The sequence below is a fragment of the Dermochelys coriacea genome, chromosome 3 (genome assembly GCF_009764565.3).
Source record: "Dermochelys coriacea isolate rDerCor1 chromosome 3, rDerCor1.pri.v4, whole genome shotgun sequence".
Classification (NCBI taxonomy): domain Eukaryota; kingdom Metazoa; phylum Chordata; order Testudines; family Dermochelyidae; genus Dermochelys; species Dermochelys coriacea.
The window spans coordinates 6,838,710-6,863,252 of record NC_050070.1 but is presented as its reverse complement, the minus strand read 5'-3'; the positions used below and the strand labels follow the sequence as shown (position 1 = coordinate 6,863,252).

General features: G+C 44.0%; 1 protein-coding gene across 2 annotated transcripts in view; it reads left to right on the top strand.

The window, feature by feature from the left end:
• FBXO16 (F-box protein 16) overlaps window positions 1-17,548 on the top strand; it is a 48,766-nt gene extending 31,218 nt beyond the window's left edge. The window contains exons 7-10 of one of the 2 annotated variants that reach the window (XM_038396184.2): window positions 2,568-2,673; window positions 12,979-13,023; window positions 14,765-14,990; window positions 17,312-17,548. In XM_038396184.2, the coding sequence (XP_038252112.1) occupies window positions 2,568-2,673; window positions 12,979-13,023; window positions 14,765-14,990; window positions 17,312-17,379 (445 nt within the window). In that variant the 3' untranslated portion in view covers window positions 17,380-17,548. The remainder of the gene's footprint in view (window positions 1-2,567; window positions 2,674-12,978; window positions 13,024-14,764; window positions 14,991-17,311) is intronic. The other variant, XM_038396185.2, reaches the window with a different exon arrangement.
• The last annotated feature ends 6,995 nt before the right edge of the window (window positions 17,549-24,543 follow it).

Sequence of the window (24,543 nt, the reverse complement as noted above, 5' to 3'; positions counted from 1 at the left end):
TGTTGGAATTCTGCCACATCTGTGTCCCAGTGACTGAGGAAGGAGTCCTGCTACTTCTCATGATGGCAGGTCAGCTAAAATGAAGGCTGGCCCCCTCATTCTGGCCTCTGGAAGCCAACACTAACTCAGATAATTTGTGGACACAGGCAGGTTCTAAAAACAGTTGCATGTTTTGCCGGAGCATTTAACCAACAAGAAAATAATTACTTGAAATAATTGTTCTTTGAACAGCCTAGGCTCAACTTCTTACAGAACAGGGCTCACTCTCATGTAAAGGGAACTCCATTGCACTAGACCTATTAATTGTGACATCACACCCAGTCACTCAGATCTCTCTACAGCTAGCCCAGCACTCATCATTTGCTACCTGTTGTCATGGGCTGTGCAAATTAAACCATCCGTTAGAGACAGCCAGATGGATAAATTCTGAGTACAAGACTGGGATCCATGAATTCCTGAGTTCTTACCCTGGCTCTGATTCTGGCTCTGCAGCCTTGGGCATGTCACTGACCCTCTTATTGAGATATTCCAATGCCAGAGTAATGCACTGGATATTGGAAATAGGTGTTGTGAGAATTAATGTTTGTGCTTTTGAAAGTGAAACATTTTAAATGATTATTATCACAAATCCTGGGTGTGATGGGCTGTCACTGTTTCATTTTTTCTTAAATCCTTTTATTTTTTAATAACATATTTTAAATTAATAGGCTCATATGGATGTTGTCACTACCCTCTACTGGATGGAATCAGAACTGCCCAACCATGGCCCAATACTTTTAACAGCTAGTTAAGATTCTTCTTTGGCTCAAGTGGTAGGAGCCTATGCTTTTGGACCAGGAGAACCTGAGTTCTGTTTAAAGCTGACCAAATTCTTCACAATGAATAATGTATTTAATGGATTTTACCTCTTGTCTGTCTGTAAATTGTCTGAAAACAGTTTGATTTTCTTAATTTGTTATTTAAAATCATGTGCCTAATCAATTCTGTGAATGGGTCTTGGTCTTCAGATTGTCTGTGATCAATTCCTTGTGAATATGCAATATCTGAACTGGATTAGTTGGTTCCAAAGGATATGTAAGTCACATGGTATGTTTCGGTTCCTGTTTGGATGAGTGCAACTCTTAAAATCAGGTTTCTGGCATGAAGTCATATGATTTTGAATTCAAAATGTGCTTTTTAGGCTTTTATTTGTTCGTAAGATGAGATCTGATAGTGAAGTGTGTGGTGTAAGAATCTGGACAGAATATGAAACCATAGCCTTTAAATCTGCTGTTTCTAGGAAAAATTCTGCCTGTGAAATTAATCACTAGACTAGTTGCAGATATGGAACACAAAAGGAGAATCAGTGCAGTCAAAGCACATTTGCTGAAGAACCTACACGAATATTTGCAGAAAATTGTTTCTAGTATTCGTGTGACTCTAGTTGTGTTCTTGCTGTTGGTGAGAAATTCCAAGTGGTCATGGGATACAACATACTGACTGCTCTGAAGTCCTAGGAAGCCAGGTTTGGTACAATCATGTAGGGAAATTTTCTGTGGACCAGATTCAGTATTCCTTCATCCAGCTTCCAGAGTGTAGGAAATTCCCATCCTGCGAATTGATTATATTAGCTTTTATAACAGCTCCATATAGACACACAGAGAAGAAGATTTATCCGGTTGTATAAACAAAGACTCATAGGAGAGTCTGAGACTGGGGCCCCGTCTATACTACAAGCGACACTGGCTTAACTAAAGGTGTGTTTTCAAATCAATTTAGTTAAACTGGTGCACACTCCATGTGAAGGTTTATTTGTACTGATTTAGCTGAAGTCGGTAAGGAATCGACTCATGCTAACTTGATATAAGCCAGGTTTAAATTGACTTTGAGTGTTCATGCAGGGGTTTGTATCAGTTTAACCTAATCAGTGTGAAAACACACTTTTAGTTAAATCAGTACAGCTTGGAACGTAGGCAAGGGCTAGAAGCCAGCTTAGTTTTATGGGGCTGGTTCTCCACTGCCTTGCCAGTATATTTGGCACCTACTTTGCATAGGTGTATGTCACTACATGAGGTACCAGGGAGTGGACAGTCAGGCCTGTATAGTTAAGATGACCTGTACATTAAATGTGTGCAGTATCACAGCCCACATTTCAAAAGCATCTTTGTTTTTGCTTTCTGGTAAATGACTGACACTTCATTTCACACAGAGAGGTGCAGGGAGAGAGGTGTGACAATTACAGGACAATACAACCTTATTTTGTATCTTTAATACAAACTGTGTCCCAAAATGCTTTAAAGAGTTACATTATAGTAATGGAAGGGAGCAGCTTACAGGTTTAGACAGGGCAAGGGAGAAAACAGGAGAGTGGATGAGCCACAGCGATTACAGGAAGACTGTTACAGATGGCGAGAGTTGCAGAGAAGAAAGCTCTCAAACCTACCTTGCATGAGAAGGGATTGGGGAGAAAGATGATATCGCTAGCAAAGGAAGCCTGAACTAGGTGTGGGTTATCTCTCAAGTTTTCTTTGTATTTTAGTAGGAGTTTCCCCTCTTCTCAGTTAACATTATTCCTTTCCACTTTGCAGTAGAAAGAAAGGAGGAGGACTAACCCCAGACCTCAGCCAGCAAGCATTTGAGAAAAAAAGGAAACCGAGCTGTGCATCTTATAAGCTCCGGAAAGCAAAATCACTGGCAAGTATCTCTAGACCCTGACTTTATCAACACAGGGCCCAAGTCCTGTTGGCATCACAGAGACTTGGTGGGAAAATACGCATGACTGGAATATTGGTATAGAAGGGTACAGCTGACTCAGGAAGGACAGGCAGGGAAAAAAGGGAGGAGGTGTTGCCGTATATATTAAAAATGTATACGCATGGACTGAGGTTGAGATGGGAATAGGAGACAGACATGTTGAAAGTCTCTGGGTAAGGATAAAAAGGGGTAAAAAACAAGGGTGATGTCATGGTAGGAGTCTACTACAAACCACCTAACCAGAAAGAAGAGGTGGATGAGGCTTTTTTAAACAACTAACAAAATCATCCAAAGTACAGAACTTGGTGGTGATGGGGGACTTCAACTCTCCAGACATCTGTTGGGAAAATAACACAGCAGGGCACAGATTATCCAACCAATTCTTGGAATGTATTGGAGACATTTTTTTTTTATTTCAGAAGGTGGAGAAAGCTACTGGGGGGAGGCTGTTCTAGATTTGATTTTGACAAATAGGGAGGAACTGGTTGAGAATTTGAAAGTGGAAGGCAGTTTGAGTGAAAGTGATCATGAAATGGTTGAGTTCATGATTCTAAGGAATGGTAGGAGGGAGAAGAGCAAAAGAGAGACAATGGATTTCAAGAAGGCAGTCTTTAGCAAACTCAGGGAGTTGGTAGGTAAGATCCCATGGGAAGCAAGTCTAAGGGGAAAAACAATTGAAGACAGTTGGCAGTTTTTCAGAGAGACATTATTAAGGGCACAAGAGCAAACTATCCTACTGTGTAGGAAAGACAGGAAGTCTGGCAATAGACCATGCTGGCTTACCCAGGAAATCTTCAATGATCTAAAAATATTAAAAAAAAAAAGAGTCCTACAGAAAAATGGAATTACAATTACAAAGATTGAATATAAAAAACTAACACAAGTTTGTAGGGACAAAATTAGAAAGGCCAAGGCACAAAACGAGATCAAACTAGCTATAGACATAAAGGGCAACAAGAAAACATTCTACAAATACATTAGAAGCAAGAGGAAGACCAAGAACAGAGTAGGCCTGTTACTTAATGTGGGCGGGCGGGGGGGAACAATAACAGAAAATGTGGAAATGGCAGAAGTACTTAATGACTTCTTTGTTTTGGTTTTCACCAAGAAGGTTGGTGGTGATTGGATATCTAACATAGTGAATACCAGTGATAATAAGGTAGGATCAGAGGCTAAAATAGGGAAAGAACAAGTTAAAAATTGCTTAGACAAGTTAGATGTCTTCAAGTCACCAGGGCCTGATGAAGTGTGTCCTAGAATACTCAAGGAGTTGGCTGAGGAGATATCTGAGCCATTTGCAATTATCTTTGAAAAGTCATGGAAGATGGGAGAGAGTCCAGCAGACTGGAAAAGGGCAAATATAGTGCCAATCTATAAAAAGGGAAATAAGGACAACCCTGGGGAATTACAGACCAGACAATTTAACTTCTATGCCCCAAAAGATAATGGAGCAAATAATTAAGCAATCAATTTGCAAACATCTAGAAGATAATAAGGTGATAAGTAACAGCATGAATTTCTTCAGAACAAATCATTTCAAACCAACCTGATAGCTTTCTTTGACAGGGTAACAAGCCTTGTGGATAGGGGGGAAGCAGTAGACATGGTATATCTTGACTTTAGTAAAGCTTTTGACACTATCTTGCATGACCTTCTCATAAACAAACTAGGAAATGCAACCTAGTTGGAGCCACTATAAGGTGGGTGCATAAGTGGGTTGAAAACCATTCCCAGAGAGTAGTTATTAGTGGTTCACAGTCATGCTGGAAGGGCATAAAGAGTGGGGTCCCACAGGGATCAGTTCTGGGTCTAGTTCTGTTCAATATCTTCATCAATGATTTAGATAAGGGCATAGGGAGTACACTTATAAAGTTGCTAGAGCTTTGGAGGATAGGATTAATGTTCAAAATGATCAGGACAAACTGGAGAAATGGTCTGAAGTAAATAAAATGAAATTCAATAAGGACAAATGCAAAGTATGCCACTTAGGAAGGAACAATCAGTTGCACACATACAAAATGGGAAATGACTTCCTAGGAAGGAGTACTGCGGAAAGGGATCTGGGGGTCATAGTGGACCACAAGCTAAATATGAGTAAACAGTGTAACACTGTTGCAAAAAAAGTGAACATCTTTTCTGGGATGTATAGCAGAAGTGTTGTAAGCAAGACATGAGAATTAATTATTTTACTCTACTCCACGCTGACTAGGTCTCAACTGGAGTATTGTGTCGAGTTCTGGGTGCCATATTTCAGGAAAGATGTGGACAAGTTGGAGAAAGTCCAGAGAAGAGCAACAAAAATGATTAAAGGTCTAGAAAACATGACCTATGAAGGAAGATTGAAAAAATTGGGTTTGTTTAGTCTGGAAAAGAGAAGACTGAGAGCAGACATGATAAAAGTTTTCAAGTACATAAAAAGTTGGGAGAAAAATTGTTTTTCTAACCTCTGAGGATAGGACAAGAAGCAATGGGCTTAAATTGCAGCAAGGGCGATTTAGGTTGGACATTAGGAAAAACTTCCTAACGGTCAGGGTGGTTAAGCACTGGAATAAATTGCCTAGGGAGGTTATAGAATCTCCATCATTGGAGATTTTTACGAGCAGGTTAGACAAACACCTGTCAGGGATGGTCTAGAGATAATATTTAGTTCTGCCACGAGTGCAGGGGTCTGGACTAAATGATCTCTCGAGGTCCCTTCCAGTCCCATGATTCTCTGATTCCAAGTCTGTTACACCAGGGATCTGTTTGGCTCAAAGCGTTTATATAACTGTAGATATCGCTGGTACCTTGGTTCACAAATAGACCTGATCAGATTTTACTAACTGTAATCTTTTAAAGCTGAGATTTTCTTCCTTTCTCGTAACTTACATTTTAAATCCCAGTTCCAATGATGTCTAGGAGGAGTCATTCTTCTATTAGGAATGATTTCTTCCATCAATGCATTGTAATTAGGTATAAAGCAGAACTGCTTTAGGAGAAAACTCGCTGATGTGAGGCCAGATTTATGATTATTCGTTATTATTTGTATTGCAGCAATGCCTATAGACCTTGACTAGCTCAGGACCCCATTGTGCCAGGCATTGTACAAACATATACTAAATGACAATCCCTACTCTGAAATGCTTGGAGCAGAGCAGCTTGATGGCTGCCCCAGCATGACTGCGTTGGCCAGGGGGAGAAGGTGCAGGGAGCATCTTTCTTCCCTTCGCAGTTCTGTGCGGGGAGCTGGTGCTGGCTGGGCCTGATTCTCCTCTCACTCCAGCCAGACTCCCTTATAATCCAGAGGTCAATGGAGTCACACTGGTGTGAGAAGACAAGCTGGGCTTCCTGAGCGCAAAAGGGGGCGGCCAGTGTAACCCACTGTTACTGTGGGCTGTGTGTTAAGTGTCCCCCCTGTGTGCCTGACCCAGGGAGGGTGTGAGTCAAGCCAGGTTCGTTATCTCGAGCTGTAGAGACTCACGCTGCGAGCTCTGGAAGTCCCCATTTCTGTCCCAAGTGTGATAAGATGGTGGCTGTCACATCAGCCGCACTCAGTGCTTCTGAGGGGTGAGGTCTTGTGCGCCAGCAAGTGGCATCAAGCCTGTGCTGGGGGGTTGGGGGATGCAAATGCTACACCTGTTCTAGTTTAGCAATTCCCATGGGGAGGATGCTCCCCCATTCTCTGAAGGCATCATACCAACTCATGCCCTGTGAAGAGCGCCCAGGGAAGCCAATGGGAGCTTCCACCTGTAAATCGAGGCTTCCAAATCTGTTGGTCTCATTGAGTTGCCTCCCAACAGTCAGATCTATTCCCTTTGTTGAGGAGCTGGTGCAAGAGGCTTGCATGCTGAGCTACTCCTGATCTGCGCTCGTGTATGTGGGAGGAGAATGAGGCTGATGGTATCTGTTCTCATCTCTGTTACTGAGTAACTGTGTCCCCTCAGGCAGCTCACTTCCCTGGGGCTCAGCTTCCCCCAGTGTAAAATGGAGATTAATATACCTATCTCCCAGTGGCGTTGGGAAGCTTAATCCCTCCATAGTGCTGAGCAGATTATAACTACCAAGAAAGAATTTGTGCTGGTAAAGCACTTTAAGGCTTTGGGAGGAAAAGTGCAAGGTAAGTACAAAGCATTATTCTTAAACCTACCACTCAGGACATGTTTAAATAAAATAGTTCAAAACAGAGTCCTTCAATAGCTAAGTAGCTGCTGTTTCCTCAGATTTCAGTCTCATTTCTTTGGATCCAGTCCTGCTCTCAGAAGAACCTAACTAGAGCAGATCACACATCAGTGGCAAAACTCTGAGGCCCAAATCATCAAAGGTATTAAGGCCCCTAACTCCCTCTGAAATCAGTGGAAGTTAGGTGCCTAAATACCTGTGAGGATCTGGGCCTGATTCACTTCAGTGGGAACAGGAAGTAATTCACTATGTGTAGATATTGATATTTTTATCTGCTCTTCGGTCAGTTCCTGTAATACCCCATATCTAGACATTCAGGCTACAGCAGTGCTGCTGTTATGTACTCAGTGTAGCCAGTCTTTGTCAGCAGGAGAGAGCTCTTCTGCTGACAAAGTGCTGTCCCCACCGGTGCTTTTTGTCAGGAAAACTTTTGTTGGTCAGGGGAGTGTTGTTTCATATCCCGGACAAACAAAAGTTTTACCGACAAAAGTGCTAGTGGAGACAAAGTCTTAGTTTCTGCACTTTACAAATACTGGATCAGTTTTCTCAAGATTCTGATATCTTTTCCTAAAGCATTCTCTTGCACTTGCAACTTTCCATCATCACTGTCTGATGTCTGTTTATACTTTGTGCTACTGCATTTTGTCAGAGTGAGCAGCCCTTATCACCACTAGCTGTTAATACTGAGGATTCATTGAGCTCACATCACAGTTAATAAAATAGGACAACCTGGGATGAAAGCAGTACCAGAAAGTCAGGCTTCCAGAAAGCATCCTAGAGATAATCTTTTGTAGATATGGGCAACAAATAGCTGCTGGAATAAGCAGATTCTGGTGAGCATTTTTTTTTTTTGCCAACTTGGAAGAATGATTCCCAAGTAATGAGAACCAGAGAATCCAAATGTGCCACCCTACAAAGGAGATTAACAGTAAGATCACTAAGGCTGACAGGCATTATTATTCTTGTGCAGGTTATTTTCCCTGCCCAATTATGTCCCTTATTGTACTGGTGCCTCATACAGTTGCTATAGTTAAGGTTTGTCAGACTTTGTCTTGCAAATGCCATTTTCCAGGGCTTTATAATACAGCCTCAAGAGTTCCATTTCAGCATGGACATGATTTTACCTTTGTTTTATTTTGGAGCTGTTACAGAATCAGTGAAGTGGTGGGCAAATATCTGAACAAACTTGAGGGTTTTTTGGGGAAGGCTTTGAGCTCCTGCCATGACATAGTCCCCCTGTGATGTTCTTCATTCCTGAGGGTGGCCATAGTCTGCACCCCTGAGTCTGGGAGGCACAAGCCCCAAGCCCATCCACCAGTGCAGGAATGAAATTCTCCCTGCAGTAGTGTCAACGGGAGTTTTTGATACCAACTTCAGCAGCAACAGGATAGGGAGTGCGATACGTGCACACACATCACCTGAGGTGTGCTGATTGTAGTTTAGAGGACCGTAAAGGGGCTAGCCAGGACTTGACCCTCTCTGGGGCAGTGGGGAGCCACACTGGCTCACTACACACAGCTGAGGATTGGGGACTTAGTTCGGCCACGTAAGTCTTCCCTTCTCTTGTGGAGGCAGAAAATAAGTACAGTTATGCCAGGGCCCTTAGTCAGGGCAGGGCAATAATGATTCAGGCAGGGCTGAGCAATAATACTATAGCAGTAGCAATATAAACAGTAGTAAGCCCTGGCCCTAGGTCAGGGCAGGGAATACTGAGTCAGGAGCTCAAGCCCTCAGGTAGGGCTGAGCGGTAACAGTACAAACAGTTGTGAGCTCAGGCCCTAGGTCAGGGCGGCGCAATAATGAGTCAGGAGCTCAGGCCCTCAGGCAGGGCTGAGCGGTAACAGTAGGCCCAAGCCTCCAAACGGGTTGGGAGAGGGGGAGACTGACACCCACCAGTTGGGTGGCAGGGGGGACGCAGGCCCTCCCACTCCACTGCGTCCCAGCCCGGGGCCTTAGCAGCGGTAGAAGATCTGCTACAGCCAGACTAGGGTCAGCTGTCCCCAGGCTACTTCCTGATTCCCCCTCTGGGGGTACCTGAGTCATGGTGGAGTCCTCCAGGGGGTCCAGCACCATGGGTTCCTCAGGGTACCAGGTGAGCAGCAGGCCCAGCAACTCCTCCAGATAGTTGGAGGCTTCCCAGTCACGGGCTAGGCTGGAGGCGTCTGGCCTCCCCGGTGGCTGGCCCTCTAGCGAGCTCTGAGGGCGAGCCTTTATACGTCTGGGTCGCCGCCTGACCCTCTGAGGGGTGGGCTCAGAGTTCCCTAGCTCCGCCCACCCCAGCCTCCAGATGGGGTCATCCCTCTCTGTTTTTACAACCCACTACAGGACCTAAGGTTCTATGTACAGCTGGCAGCTACCAGAGATCTTCCTTTAGGTCAAGCAAAATGTTCACAAAGACATCTTGAGCAAACAGAATTCTTGTAAGGACTGAATCTACCCTACAACCATCTGTTTTACCAGCCTCTGGACTGGAATAGGATTTGACTCTCTGTGGTCCTTATGCAGGGTTCTGTGGCCACTAGAGGTACTCTGGCTATCCACTGACTCCCTCCCCACACCTGATCTGCTCCCAGGTCCTTCCTCTACCCTGGTTTATAAGGAGCTGCTACAAAACTCTACTCTGCTGAGCCCAGCAGATGCAGAATTCCCAAACACTTTCTAGAGCTGCCGTCTCAGTAACATCTGAGTGCCCCACAAACATTAATGAGTTTATTCTCCCAACAATCCTATGACTACTTGCTTCACCACAACACCGGACATCCTCTTCTTGTACAACTGAAAAAGTACTGCTGTGTTGAGAGTCTGCCACAGCCCCTGCACATAGGGTTAGTATCATCTCTAGTCTCTCTGCTTCAGTTTCCCAGTGTGTAAAATGGGGATAATATTACACTACCTCACAAGGGTGTGTGAGTTTTAATCAGTTAGTGATTGTAAAGCAGCTCCTGATGATGCTACAGAAATGCCAACTATTACTATTAAATATGATAGTTGTTGTTTGTAAAAACTCTTTGAAGATGAAAAGCACCATCTAGACCAGGGCGCTGTCCAGCACAGCATTACTGTATTGTAACTCTGTTGAAATCAGTGAAGTCATTCAGTGGTGAATCAGGCCTTGCAAGCATTATTAATATGTAAATACATTACAGCAATCATGGGGAGATGGGAATTTACATCATACTAAATCAGTAATAACTCTAGTGAAGTCAATGGAGTTACATCAGTGAAAAGGTTTCAGAATAAGGCTCCATATCTTTTTGTTCTGATTCTCTCAAAGGCACTGGCTTTTTTTCCATGTTAAGAACTGAGGGTAGCCCTTATAGATTGTGTCAGATGTTCTGGGATCATGGGCAGAGCGCTGTGAGGAAGGTAGCCTCTTCCCCTCCCTCTTTGCGGCTGCCCTCTCTTCTGGAGCCACATCAGCCCCTGGTGCAAAAGGTGTAATTACAGCATGACCCCTCTTGCAGCTTCCTTTTGCTCCCTGTCAGAATCAATTATTCTGCAGAGGGGAGGAATCTGTGGGGGCATTAATTGTGCACTTGCATGATGGTGCAGAATTCTCCCAGGACTAACCTTTTGTTATTCTTGAGTCCTGGACTTTCCTCAGTTTCAGTAACCAACCACTCTTCCTCTTTCACATTATCCCAGTCTGTAATCCTGCTAGCCATTGCCGATTATGACACTGTGATGATAATGGTGTATTTTCCTTAAGCTGATGAAAGAGACAAAATTATTTATATAACCAAGTAGAAAATACCAGAAAATAATTTCTGTTTATTGTAAAGATGATGATGATCATCATGTTCCTATTACGCCTCTGGCATTTCGGGCAGTGATGAAGCTCCTCCACTCCTGTCTGTTTCTGGCAAGTCTTTCAATGGTTCCCCAGCTGTGCCCCAGATTTTTCAGTTCAACTTCCACAGCTCTTTGCCATGTTGTTTTCAGGGGGCCTCATTTTCACTTGCCTTAAGGTGTCCATCTTATTGCTACTCTAGTGATGGAATCAGTTTCCATCTGAAGCACATGACTGATCCATCTCCAGCACCTCCTGGCATTGATGGTGCTCAGATCCTCTTGGCTGCACTTTGTCAATAGATCTTGGTTTGAGATTGTAAAGATAAAGTTGGGAAATCTTGTTTAAATATACCTGTTAAAAGATTCCCATGTCAGCCAAGCCCAAAGAGAGAGGCTTATAATTCAAACCTTTTAAATTAATCCTTTGGAAAAGAAGGAAGCATGTTGAAAGAATAAATGCCCGAGGTACCAAAAGATAAAATTATAATGAAGACACATAAGATGAATGCACTGAAAGTAAATGAAACCAAAGTCTATTATATTGAACAATGAAGGTGTGGAAAGGGTTATTATATAAGAGAAAAGGAGATGGTGTTCCAGATTCACAAGAGTAAAAAATGGGTGCTGGATACCAAAAGGAAAGAAATCATCTCAAGCCACACCCAGACTCTGTTAAAAATCAGTGGAATAATATCCACTGGGCCTGGTCTGAGTTTGGCCCCTTGGTTTCTTTTCAGTGGGGTGGTAGGGTTTGCTAGAGTAAACCTTGGGTAAGACCATGGTGTAATGGTTACAGTGCCATAAGAAAAGCTCAAGATTTGTTTGGTAACAAGTAAAATTAGCTTTGAAGCCCCTGGCTTTTGACTATAGGGCCAAACCCCTCCCTCACATGTGTACATGCAATGCCCATTGTCTCCAGTGGGAGATGTGAGAATATATAGAATTCGGCCCATAATTTTTGTTGGGGAGCATCATGACCCTCTTATATACTGAGCTACTGTCTTTCCCTCTCCCACATGCTTCTCCTTGTAGGCTATGACTCTTGTAAGTTTTTAATTTTTGGTCCAAAGTTTCTGGGCCTGATTCACTACTTTTTACTTCTGTTTTATACCCATGTAACTCCATTGAAGTCAATGAAGTAACAACACCAGTGTAAAACTGGAGTAGCTCAGTGATGAATCAAGCCCTTTATGTTTTGGGAGTGCTTTGCATTCACCTCTCTCCTTTTAGACCCTTATCCAGCAATGTGCTTAAGCATGCACTTAACTTTAAGCATGTGAGTAGTCGCACTGAAATCAATGGGACTAACTCACATGATTAAAGTTAAGCACTTGCTTACATGCTTTATTAGATCAGGGCCTTAAAGCTTGCCCCATACTATCTGGACTGTATCACCTTAGGAAGTATTGTCCTCATTTTACAGATGTGGAACTGAGGCACAGAGTAGATGAAGTGATTTGTCCAAGCTCACATATTGAAAGCGGGTCTCCTGAGCTTCAGTCCAGTGCCCTAGCTACTAGGTCATCCTTCCTGTCATTTTTGGTACAGAGCCATGTGCCCCCATAGTGAGTCCACCCATTTGGACCTTTTGGTCCCTGCAGTGTTGTCACTGCTCCAAATGACAACCTCCTTTACAAACCTTAGGGCTCACCTCCTAAGACTCCACATAAGGTTTTTGCAGCTGTTCAGCAGAATAATGTCTCATGCCAAAAACATCCAAATGTCAAAATCATGGCCATTTTATTAGCAACTTGAAAATCATGGAGTCTGACACTCATGACAGCTGTGAGAAATATTACAGCCTCAGCAATCATGGCTGGTTTTTTTCCCTTTCATACTTTAAATTCTGTTCTGTGTGAGTGGCTGCTCCACTCCCACAAATGTTCTTGAGTTACTGTTGCCTGTATTCTAAGGCGATAAGATCACAGTATTTGGGGTCAGTAATGAATTTCCCCCACGCATATTGGCAGGGAGCTGGTGTCTTGAGGAAGGAACCTCTTTTAGGGTCAGGTGTGCATATCCCAAATGTCCAGCTTTCTGCCACTGCAGAGACCTTGGGCAGTGGTAAATCTTAGTTCTAGCCAACTAATTTCTATAGCCTCAGTTCTGCAATCCATAATTTGAGTATTACTGATTTGCACTAGTAGTACCATTGAATTTCCTGGGACTAGTCATGGGAGCAAAAATTACTCTGGGTAATGCTTGCAGAATCAAACTCTTTTGTACATTTCACTCTTCTTGAAAAAGCACAGCCTAGCTTTGTGGTATAACATGCTTTGCCTTCCTGTCCCCAAGCACTCTGCGGCTGAATCACCAAGAACACAGGAGTGCAAAAACAAGGTACAGTCAGCTCATTGCAACAACCACTGCTTACCTGCCTTTGTGTTTTTCCTTCTCTACTGGAAGAAAAATCTACTGTACCTGCCATGTCCTTGTTTACATCGTCATGCACAATCACTCATAAGGACATCTTAAGCTATTGCATACTTCTTGGCTTCTCTTTGGGTTGATCTTTGGCAATCGTTGTACTGCTTATTTTTAACTTGAGGATCAAGCACCAAGCATTATACAACATCCACCGCAGTCATATCAAGTGACCATGGGGAAATGCAAAACCGTGTTAAATTTTCTGTACAACAGTTTGATTCTTGACAATAGTCTGCATATAATAACATCATCTGCCATCATTGCTTCATAATGCATTTCTAAGCAAATGTTTTATTGTACTAATGGTTTTTCAGTATTCTAAACGAGGGATAAGCAAATGATTTGGATCAGTTTAACAAGGGCTAGATTGCTAGCAGGCATCTTCTCACAAGCTGCTTTTGAAACATTTTGGGATTTCTTTAAAAGACTAAACAATCACTATAATGGTAGGAATATATTTGTCTACTTCTAATTAATCATAGACACTGACTAGTAAAATGAAAAGATAAAAATTGACCATTGTATATAAATTCTATGCCTGATCTACCTTTGCACTATGGTGCCTCAGACCTCACAAATGAAGCAAGTTTGAGCCTGCTCAGCCCTTGGAAAGGAGACCTCCTGAGAATACTGCAGGAAGTGGTGTTGGGGACTCAGTAACTGGTGCAGTTCCCTCTGAGTCAGGTCTGATTGAATGCATTCATCTGCTGCAAGGGGAATACAGCTGCCTTCTTCTGGATGAGACATAAACCAAAAGTCCTGGCCACTTGTGGTGGTTAAAGCTCCCACGGTTCTTTTGATAAGACTAGGAGCACTAGCCCTGGAATCTTGGCCAAATTCTAGTGGAGGTAAATTCCATGCTGGTGATTATGAGTGTTTATTATTAAATCCCACCCGGCCGATTCAGTTCCACCCTGTTCTCTTCACTTCTTGTCCTAAGCTATGGTGCCAAATTGCTCTGCTTTGTTAGGGCATCCAAGAGATGGTCGCACTTCATTGTTGGTGGAAAAGATCAGTCTTTACCTTGCGTATTGCACAGGGTGCTGTGAGCTTGAATTAGTCTGTAAAGTGCTTTGTGATTCTGAGCTGAAAGGGGTTGCAGAAGTGCAAAGTATTATTAGTGCTAATGAAAACTGCTGTTCGCTGCATAGGTTAAACTATAAACAGCTAACAGCTGGAATCCTTCATAATTTAAATGAATACATTAATTCCATAAAGGAGATTAGACTGTTTTACTACAGCCCAAGTTCTGCCCTTGGATGTTTGCCCACTGATTTCAATAGGAGCCGTGCACATGTGTCTGAGGACAGAATTTGGCCCTTAAAGTGTGAGCTGTTGTGGAGACTCAATTAATGTGGGTAAGCCCCCTTTAGTCACTGCTTCTAATTGGCTTCCTTTGTCATTCATGAAAGGCTGGAATTTTTTGAACTCCACAACTAGCCCCATAAATATATGAAGTGCTCTTATTTATGTAGCTTACTACACAGATCTGTGGAATTGTAATAACAGAGCGCAGGTCACTGCTGCAGAACAAAACTATAATTGTATGTAATTTAAAAACCAAGGATACTAGATAGTTTTCTAAGGGCTCAGACATTTTTATCCCCTTTGTGGCTATTAGGAGAACATGATCTTTCTTTTTTTCTCTTCCCAGCTGTCCCTATCTGCAGATCTTGGCTCTAGCCCAAAAGGACCAGTTCGCCCACGTTGGGCTACTCACCAATCAACAGGGTATCCTGTTACCAAAGCAACAGCTAAGATCCTAGCTCAAAGTGCCCAGTGGAATGCTGGGATACGACCAGCCCCTGTTCGAGCTCCAGTACCAAAGCTGAGTGAAAGAGGGAAGAAGGCCTTTGCAAGGATGAGCAGAAGTTCTCCATGTTAGTAAGCTGTTCTATCTCATGCTTAAGCTACCAGAGAGACTACAGCTCTCTGAACTTGGAGTTGGGGAGCCACACATTATGCCAAGGAAGCACCAGTCATTTTAGATGGTGTGACCAAACTGACTGTAATTTACCAGCCCTAAAATTTACCAGCCCTAAAATGTGACACAAAGACTCACATGTAGCAGTTTCCTATGGCATCTGTCTCTCATGACCGTCACAGTACCTAAGGGCCAGTCTATGCTACAAAGGCTTTGACAGGACAGCCATATCGGTACAGCTATCCCAGCAGAGCTCCTTAATGTAGACGCAGCAAATATGAGTCAAAGGAGTTCTTTTGCTTTTGTTGTTAAAGCACCTCCAAGAACAACATAAACTATACCGGCAAATGGAGTCTTTTGCCAAAATGGGGGTTGGGGTATGTGCTTGCTTGTATGTATGTATCCATCCCAGCATCCCCATGTCAGTCAGGGTGTGGTTTTTTCACACTCCTAGTCGACGTAGCAAAACTTTATAGTGTAGGCTTGGCCTAAATGCTGGCAAGAGCTTTGTGTGACTTGAACTCCCGGGTGTTCACCTGTAGAGCAGGGAATTTGTCTCCAGTGTGAATACAGATGTTTTAACACCTTGTTACATAGGTGTCTAGGGGCCTGGTGCAGAGCCCATTGATTCTGATGTGCTTTGGACGAGGCCCTGAATGGATGCCTTAGGCTGCGGATTGATAATGATGGGTTGGAAGAAGGGTCCCCTCAAGGAATTAGAGAAGAAAATGCTACTTTTACCACCAGTCCTGGGGAGAGGTTTAGAACCGCTGATAAAACAGTCGAATAACATCATCAACAGCAATTTCTGCCATGCCAGCCTAGGGCTAGCTCATGCAGTCCTTACACAGGGCCTTCCCTTGTGACATGCTGAGCGTCATGCAGCGTAACTTCAGTTTCCAGTGAGCACCTTCAAGGAGTCGCTCAGCACCTGGCAGCATCGGGTCCTCGGAACGTAATCAGGCAAAAATCCCATTGATACCAGTAGAGGGGTTAGTTGATTAAGGATTGCAGGATTTGACCCTTATGTTTTTTAAGAGAGTAACCAGTTCAGTGGATAAAGAAACCAGACTGGGCACAGCAGAAGGCATCTGATATAGCGCCATGTAGCATTTTCAAAGAGAAACTGCAGGTGCAGTAAATGGAAGTGGATTGACACATTTATTAATGATTCCCTATGGGAGGAGGGTATGGAGTGGATCCTGTGGGAATCCCTTCTGAACTCCATACCATTCAGAGCCTTCTTTTGTGACTAGGAGCCAAGAGCGATGATCCAGAACTTGGTGTGATCGTAACTCCCTTGCTTTGTGAGGGGTAGGATTTAAATGCAATCCAATCTTGATACACTGGAGAAGGGGGTTGAATTGAGACAAATGAGAAGTGGGGCACATAGGAAGGAATATGCAAATGCATCTATATGAACTGGAGGAGGGGCATTCAGAGGGTTATAGAGGTAGGTATACACAGCATATAAATCAACAATACAGTGCCTATATATAAAATAGGGCCCTATCCAGCGGTAAGGTCACATGGATAGAGCCCCAGTGAGGCTCTGCATTGGTCTGCAGCCCATACATGAGAAGCTCATTGCAGGATCAGGGCCTTCGACTGTATAATTAATTAGCATATCACACGTCCATCAAGTGCGGTAATTATTCTGCTCCGTTTGACACCATTCTGGCTACTGGGGCAATACTGCACTCAGTCTTGAGCACTACAGTTCAAAAAAGGACACAGGAAAATGGGAGTGAAAACAGAGTTGACTCACGCAGAGAAGACTCTTAGAAAATAAGCTGAGAGGAAAGGGGGAGGAGGGGAACTACTGTCTCCAAACACCTACAGGCATCTTGTAAAGGAGATGGATGAATTATCCTCATTAAACTATAAGGATTTCTCAAGAAATTATAAGCTGTATTAAGTGTAATTTAGGTTAATTGCTGGGCAAAACTACATAACCCCTTGTAAAAGAGAGACAGCCAAGTTCTTCTTTAGCGTTCACGTCTTCAGGGACCTGTTCTGGCACTCCGCAATCCCCTCTGTGCCTTTCTTAAGGTGAGCTGACCAACATTAGACTCAAATCTCCAGATGAGAGTAGTTTGCCATATTCCCATGATGCTGGAAGTGCAGGCAGTAGAATTAGGGATATTTGTAACAGGACCAAATTCTACAAAATGAAGTACTGATTTTGCAGTTTAGAAATAATCTACACATCCATTCAGTGACTAAAACAATCTATAGCAGCTGCTAGTCTCAGAATTTTCTCTTTATCCATTCTAGCATCCCCACTGTTTGAAGCTCAGCCCTGGCAAATTCCTCCATCGGACCATGGATCTGATGCAGAGTAAGGGAGTGATTAACCTCTGGCCTAATTTGTTGGCCTGTGTTTATTAAGAACATCTAGTGCCCATCTTTAAAAAAGGGAAGAAGGAGGATCCGGGGAACTACAGGCCAGTCAGCCTCACCTCAGTCCCTGGAAAAATCATGGAGCAGCTCCTCAAGGAATCAATTCTGAAACACTTAAAGGAGAGGAAAGTGATCAGCAACAGTCAGCATGGATTCACCAAGGGCAAGTCATACCTGACTAACCTAATTGCCTTCTATGACGAGATAACTGGCTCTGTGGATGAGGGGAAAGCAGTAGATGTGTTATTCCTTGACTTTAGCAAAGCTCTTGATACGGTCTCCCACAGTATACTTGCCAGCAAGTTAAAGAAGTATGGGCTGGATGAATGTACTGTAAGGTGAATAGAAAGCCGGCTAGATCATCGGGCTCAACGGCTAGTGATCAATGGCTCCATGTCTGGTTGGCAGACGGTATCAAGCGGAGTGCCCCAAGGGTCGGTCCTCGGGCCGGTTTTGTTCAATATCTTCATAAATGATCTGGAGGATGGCGTGGAATGCACCCTCAGCAAGTTTGCAGATGACACTAAACTGGGAGGGGTGGTAGATACGCTGGAGGGTAGGGATAGGATACAGAAGGACCTAGACAAATTAGAGGATTCGGTCAAAAGAAATCTGATGAGGTTCAAACAAGGACAAGTGCAGAGTCCTGCACTTAGGAAGGAAGAATCCCATGCACTCCTACAGACTAGGGATCGAATGGCTAGGCAGCAGTTCTGCGGAAAAGGACCTAGGGGTTACAGTGAACCAGAAGATGGATATGAGTCAACATATGAGTGTGCTCTTGTTGCAAGAAGGCTAAAGGCATTTTGGGATGTATAAGTAGGGACATTGCCAGCAGATTGAAGGACGTGATCATTCCCCTCTATTCAACATTGGTGAGGCCTCATCTGGAGTACTGTGTCCAGTTTTGGGCCCCACTCTACAAGAAGGATGTGGAAAAATTGGAAAGAGTCCAGCGGAGGGCAACAAAAATTATTAGGGGGTTGGAACACATGACTTATGAGGAGAGGCTGAGGGAACTGGGATTGTTTAGTCTGCGGAAGAGAAGAATGAGGCTGCTTTCATTTTGATAGCTGCTTTCAACTACCTGCAAGGGGGTTCCAAAGAGGATGGATCTAGACTGTTCTCAGTGGTAGCAGATGACAGAACGAGGAGTAATGGTCTCAAGTTGCAGTGTGAGAGGTTTAGGTTGGATGTTAGGAAAAACTTTTTCACTAGAAGGGTGGTGAAGCACTGGAATGGGTTACGTAGGGAGGTGGTGGAATCTCCTTCCTTTGAGGTTTTTAAGGTCAAGCTTGACAAAGCCCTGGCTGGGATGATTTAGTTGGGGATTGGTCCTGCTTTGAGCAGGGGGTTGGACTAGATAACCTCCTGAGGTCCCTTCCAACCCTGATATTTTATGAACATAAGAATGGCCATACTGCATCAGACCAATGGTCCATCTAGCTCAGTATCCTGTCTCTGACAATAGCCAGTGCAGAGCTTCAGCAGGAGTGTACAAAACGGGCAATTTTGGAGAGATCCACTTCTGTCTTCCCCTCCTAGATTCTGGCAGTAAGCGCTTTAGGGTCACCCCGAGCATGGGGTTACATCCCTGACCATCTTTACTAATAGCCATTGATGGACCTATCCTCCATGAACTTATCTAAATTCTTTTTTGAATCCAGTTATACTTTTGGACATTTAAATATCCCATAGCAATGGGTTCCACAGGTTAATTGTGTGTGGCATGAAAAAGTATTTCCTCCTCTTTGTATTAAACCTGCTGGCTAGTAGTTTCAGTGAGTGACCCCTGTTTTTTGATTTGTGGGAAAGGATAACTACTTTTTTCCCCATACAATTCATTTTATACACCTCTATCACATCCTCCCTTAATAGTCTCTTTTCTAAACTGAATGGCCATAATCTTTAGTGTGTCCTCCTATGAAGTCGTTCAGTATACTTGATCATCTTTGTTGCCCTTCTCTGAACCTTTTCCAGTTCTTTTTTGAGGTGGGGCAACCAGAACTGGGCATAATATTCAAGGTGTGGGTGTCCCATGGATTTATATAGTGGCATTATGATATTTTTGTCTTATTTTCTATCCCTTTCCTAACAGTTCATAACATTGTTAGCCTTTTTGACCACTGCTGCGCATTGAGCTGAAGTTCTCAGAGAACTATCCACGATGACTCGAAGATCTCATTCTTGAGTGGTAACAGCTAATTTAGACCCCGTCATTTTGTATGTAGAGTTGGGATTATTTTTTCCAATGTTCATTACTTTGCACTTATCAATGTTGAATTTCATCTGCCATTTTGTTGTCCAGTCACCCAGTATTGTGAGATCCCTTTGTAACTCTTCACAATTAGCTTTGGACTTAATTCTCTTGAATAATTTTATATCATCTGCAAACTTTGCCACTTCACTAAATACTCCCTTTTCCAGATCATTAATGAATATGTTGAACAGCCCAGGTCCAAGTATAGATCATTGGAGGATTCTACTGTTTACCTCTCTCCAGTGTAAAAACTGACCACTTATTCCCACTCTTTTTCCTGGTTTTTAACCACAAACTAATTCATGAGAAGACCTTCCCTGTTATCCCATGACGACTTAGTTTCCTTCAGAATTTTTGTTGAGGGATCTTGTCAAAGGCTTTCTGAAAGTCCAAGTGTACTATATTGACTGGATTACTCTTATCCACATGCTTGTTGACACCCTCAAAGTATTCTAACAGATTGGTGAGACACGACTTCACAAAAGCCAGGTTGACCCTTCCTTAGCAAATTGTGCTCATCAATGTGTCTGATAATTCTGTTTTTTACAATAGTTTCAATCAATTTGCCTGGTACTGAAGTTAGGTTTACTGGCCTGTAATTGCCAGGATTGCCTGTGGAGCTATTTTTGAAAATCGGCATTACATTAGCTACCTTCCAGTCATCTGCTACAGATGCTGATTTATGTGATAGGTTACATACCCCAGTTAATAGTTCTTCAATTTCATGTTTGAGTCCCTTCAGAACTCTTCAGTGAATACCATCTGATCCTGATGACTTATTACTGTTTAATTTATCAGTTTGTTCTAAAACCTCTTCTATTGACCCATCAGTGTGGGACAGCACTTCATGTTTGTCACCCAAAAGAAATAGCTCTGATATAGGTATCTTCCCCACTTGCTCTGCATTGAAGACAGATGCAAAGAATTCATTTAGCTTTTTTGCAATGGCCTTGTCTTCCTTGAATGTGCCTAGAATACCATTGTCATCTAGTGGCCCCACTGCCTGTTTGGCAGGCTTCCTGCTTCTGATGCACTTAAAAAAATTCCTACCATTAATTTTGCCTTTTTAGCAAGTTGCTTCTGTCTGAATTGTCTGAGTGATTTGTCTGAATTAGGCAGTAGGTTCTTTGTGGCAGGACCTCCAAGAATAGCTATATATTACTAAATGACAGGGGCTAAGCAAATACAATGATGTAACATTGGGAGGGGGCTGACTATGTTAATATAGTTCTTAAGCCACTGAGCTTGCTCAGTATGAACATGATGTTTTTGGAAGCCTTACCAGACTCAGACTGAGTTGAATGCTCCAGCAACTTATAACAAGGCTGTGCTTTTCCTATAGACAAACCTGCATCCTGAGTGCTCGCTGAACATTAAAGGGAATGTGTCTGATCCGGAGGTTTATACAATGCTTGTGTATTTCTGGTGCTTTAAAAGTAATTTATAGAGAAAGAATAACATTCCCCAGGCACCTGGAAATCCAGAGTATCCTTGAACTAGTAGCACAGCTGCTACTAAGGATCTTAATGTAACTGCTGCCAGTTATCTTACTGGAATAAAACAGATGATCTGAATATTTATTTTCAATAAGTTGCTTTTTTTATATGGCTTTGGGGAAGTTCTGTCAGAGTCTTGAATAGCAGAGAAAAAATACAAGGACGTAGGTTCATGGACTAGATAAACTAGAAGTAGAATATGTCACAGTAACAATTGGAATATTTGGTCTAAGCAGGGTTCTCAACCTATTCCATACTAGGTTGTCCTTGCCATTTAGCAATATGGGAAGGGCCAGATGGTCATCCCCCCTGGCCTCCTAGATTGAAAACCCCTGGTCTAAGGCAAGAGAGCAGCTTAAAAAGTGCTCCAGGGAAGGGGGCATAAGCCAGGGTGGACATGGGGAAAATTAAAGCCCTTGAGGTATGCCCACTAGTGGCTGTCCTTTTCACCCTTCTGGAGCACCTTCTTTCTCCAGGCCCATATACAGCTGCCACCATCTCTCCTTTCTGTCTACTTGCTCTCCTGTCTCCTCTTGTTTTTTCTCGTTGTCTTCTCTTTTGTGGATTTCTCTCTCTTTCTATTTGTGGCTCTACTTGTTTTTTGTCCTCCTGCTCCCCTACCACATTCCCCCATTCACTAGGCTACATGTTGCTCTGGGTGGGGACAACCAGTGGTATCCCCTGCATGACTGAGCCGAATGTCACAGAAAAAGAGAAGCTTGAGTGGGCAGGATACTGTGTGAGCCTATAACCATGTACTTGTCAGCGGCTTCCCTGGATGGCTACTCTAGTGGCCAAGGCATGACCAGGGAGAAAAGACAGGTGGCGTTCAGATGGCTGCCTGCTGCTTTCCCCACAACAGATGCATGTTTGAAGGGGACGGCACTAGAGTGGATCTGGGGCTCATGTAGTATTCCGTGGCCGCTCCTCAGGGAAGCTCTGCTCCGCGCCCACACTTACTTAGCCCACCACAACTTTGGGGTGGGAGTACCAATGTCTGTGTAGGGAAACAGTGATATAAGCCCCAATGCTAGGGATAGCTAAAGGAGAGTGAGCTTGCCCTTCAAAGACTGTAGGTCCAGAGTTCTGTTCCTCCTGCAACATATATGCCATATAATCAGTGGCCTCTGCTTGTGGCCCCCAGTCCACTCTGCCGGCTTCTGTTTACAGAGACAAGGGGGTGAGATAGTATCTTTTATTGGACCAACTTCTGTTAGTGAGAGAGAAAAGCTTTCAAGCTACACAGAGCTCTTCTTCAGGTCTGGGGAAAATGCTTACAGATACGTAGAGTTTCTGATAAATTCATGGACTAGATAAACTAGAAGTAGATAAATTCATGGAGGATAGGTCCATCTATGGCTATTAGCAAGGATGGACAGGGATGGTGTCCCTAGCCTCTATTTGCCAGAAGCTGGGAATGAGCGACAGGGGATGGATCACTTGATGATTACCTGTTCTATTCATTCCTTCTGAAGCACCTGGCACTGGCCACTGTCGGAAGACAGGATACTGGGCTAGATGGACCTTTGGTGTGACCCAGTAGGGCCATTCTTATGTATGTTCTAGAGTGTCACAGCTAAATACAAAATCAAACAGATAGGTTAGCATTAGCACATGTCTGTAAGGGACCATTCAAGGTGAAGTGGCCCATGAACACCCCTGTAGTCACAGGGCAAAAAGGGGGGTTAGAGGGTTACAGATGTTGTACTCAGCCACAAACCCAGCATCTTTATTAAGACCAAGATTTTTCCTACCTAGCAAAATTATTAATTTAAACTGCCAGGCTTGTCTTTTGAAAGTGTTGTGCAGGTTTCCTTTAGGGATGAGGACCGATAGATCAGATATAAACAGGATGATCGCTCTGTGAAAAGTGTTCACCCACAGGCAAGAGGTTTTTTTGTCTTTTATCATTTTCTGTGTGAGTTCATTCATGAGCGTAGTTATGGTCTGGTTTCCCCCACATAGTTGTTAGTGGGACATTTAGGTTATGCCTGCCCAGCAACTAGACACCTGTGGCTGGCCTGGGCCAGCTGACGGGCGCAAGGGGTTCAGGCTGTAGGACTGTTTCATTGCTGTGTAGACTTCCAGGCATGGGCTGGAGTCTGAGCCCTGGGACGCTCCTGCCTTGCAGGGTTCTAGAACCTGGGCTCCAGCCCAATCCCGGAAAGCTACACAGCAATGAAGGAGCCCCACAGCTTGAGCCCATGTCAGCTTGCAAGGGCCAGCTACAGGTTTCTAATCATAGGCACCGACTTCCTCAAAACCCAGGGGGGTGCTTGACCTTCCCCCCAACCCAGGCCCACCCCCACTCCACCCCTTCCTCCAAGCCCTCACCCCACCCCGCTTCTTCCTACCCCTGCTTCGCCCCAGGCCCACTCCACCCCTTTCCCCAAACACCCGCCCCAGCCCTGCCTCCATCCCCAGGAGGCGCTGGGAGGGGAGGAGACGAGTTGATCTGTGGGGCTGCCGGCAGGCGGGAGGCGCTGGGGGCAGGGGTGGAGCTTGGCTGCCAGTGCATGCTAATCACCGCTAATTTTTTTCCATGGGTGCTCCAGCCCTGGAGCATCCACAGAGTCAGTGCCTATGTGTCTAGTTGCTGTGTAGACAGACCCTATGTACACGGTATAAAGTACACCACATTATGATAGGCACGGGTAGGACCCCTGGATCTTGAAAGGTGTATTGTGAGGGTCTTGATCATTATAGCAGTGAAGATATGTTTGTAGGTTTTGCATCTGTTGTTCTGGCATCTGGTGCCTCCTTGAGTTGGTATGTCCTGGCCTGTGGGAAGTTGGCTTCTGATGATGAGCTTGGAGAGGTTGCAGGGTTGTCTGAAGGCCAGAAGCGGAGGTTTGGGAAAGATTTCTTTCAGGATCAGTTCCCCATTGAATATGTTGAAGCTGTTTGATGATAGCCCATATGGGTTCCAGTGTAGGGTGGAAGGTGACAGCTGGGGGTGTGTAGTCAGAGGAGGTTTTATTTCTGTATTGAAGCAGGTTTTCTCAGGGTATTTGGGTGGCCTGTTCCACGATGCTATCGATTTCTCTGGTGCAGTGTCCTTGTTTGGTAAAGGTGTTTTGAGTGTGTTAAGGTTTGTATCCTGGACTTTCTTCAGAGCATGTTCTGTGGTATCTGAGTGCCTGAATGTAGATAACAGATTTCTGTGTGTGTTTGAGGTGGTTTCTGGATCTATGAAGCTAGGGATGGTGATCCAAGGGTTTCTTGTATGTAGCTGTCTGTAGGCATAGGCGCTGACTCCATGGGTGCTCCGGGGCTGGAGCACCCATGGGGAAAAATTAGGGCGTGCTCTGCACCCACTGGTAGCCAAGTTCCCCTCCCGCCCCACCTCA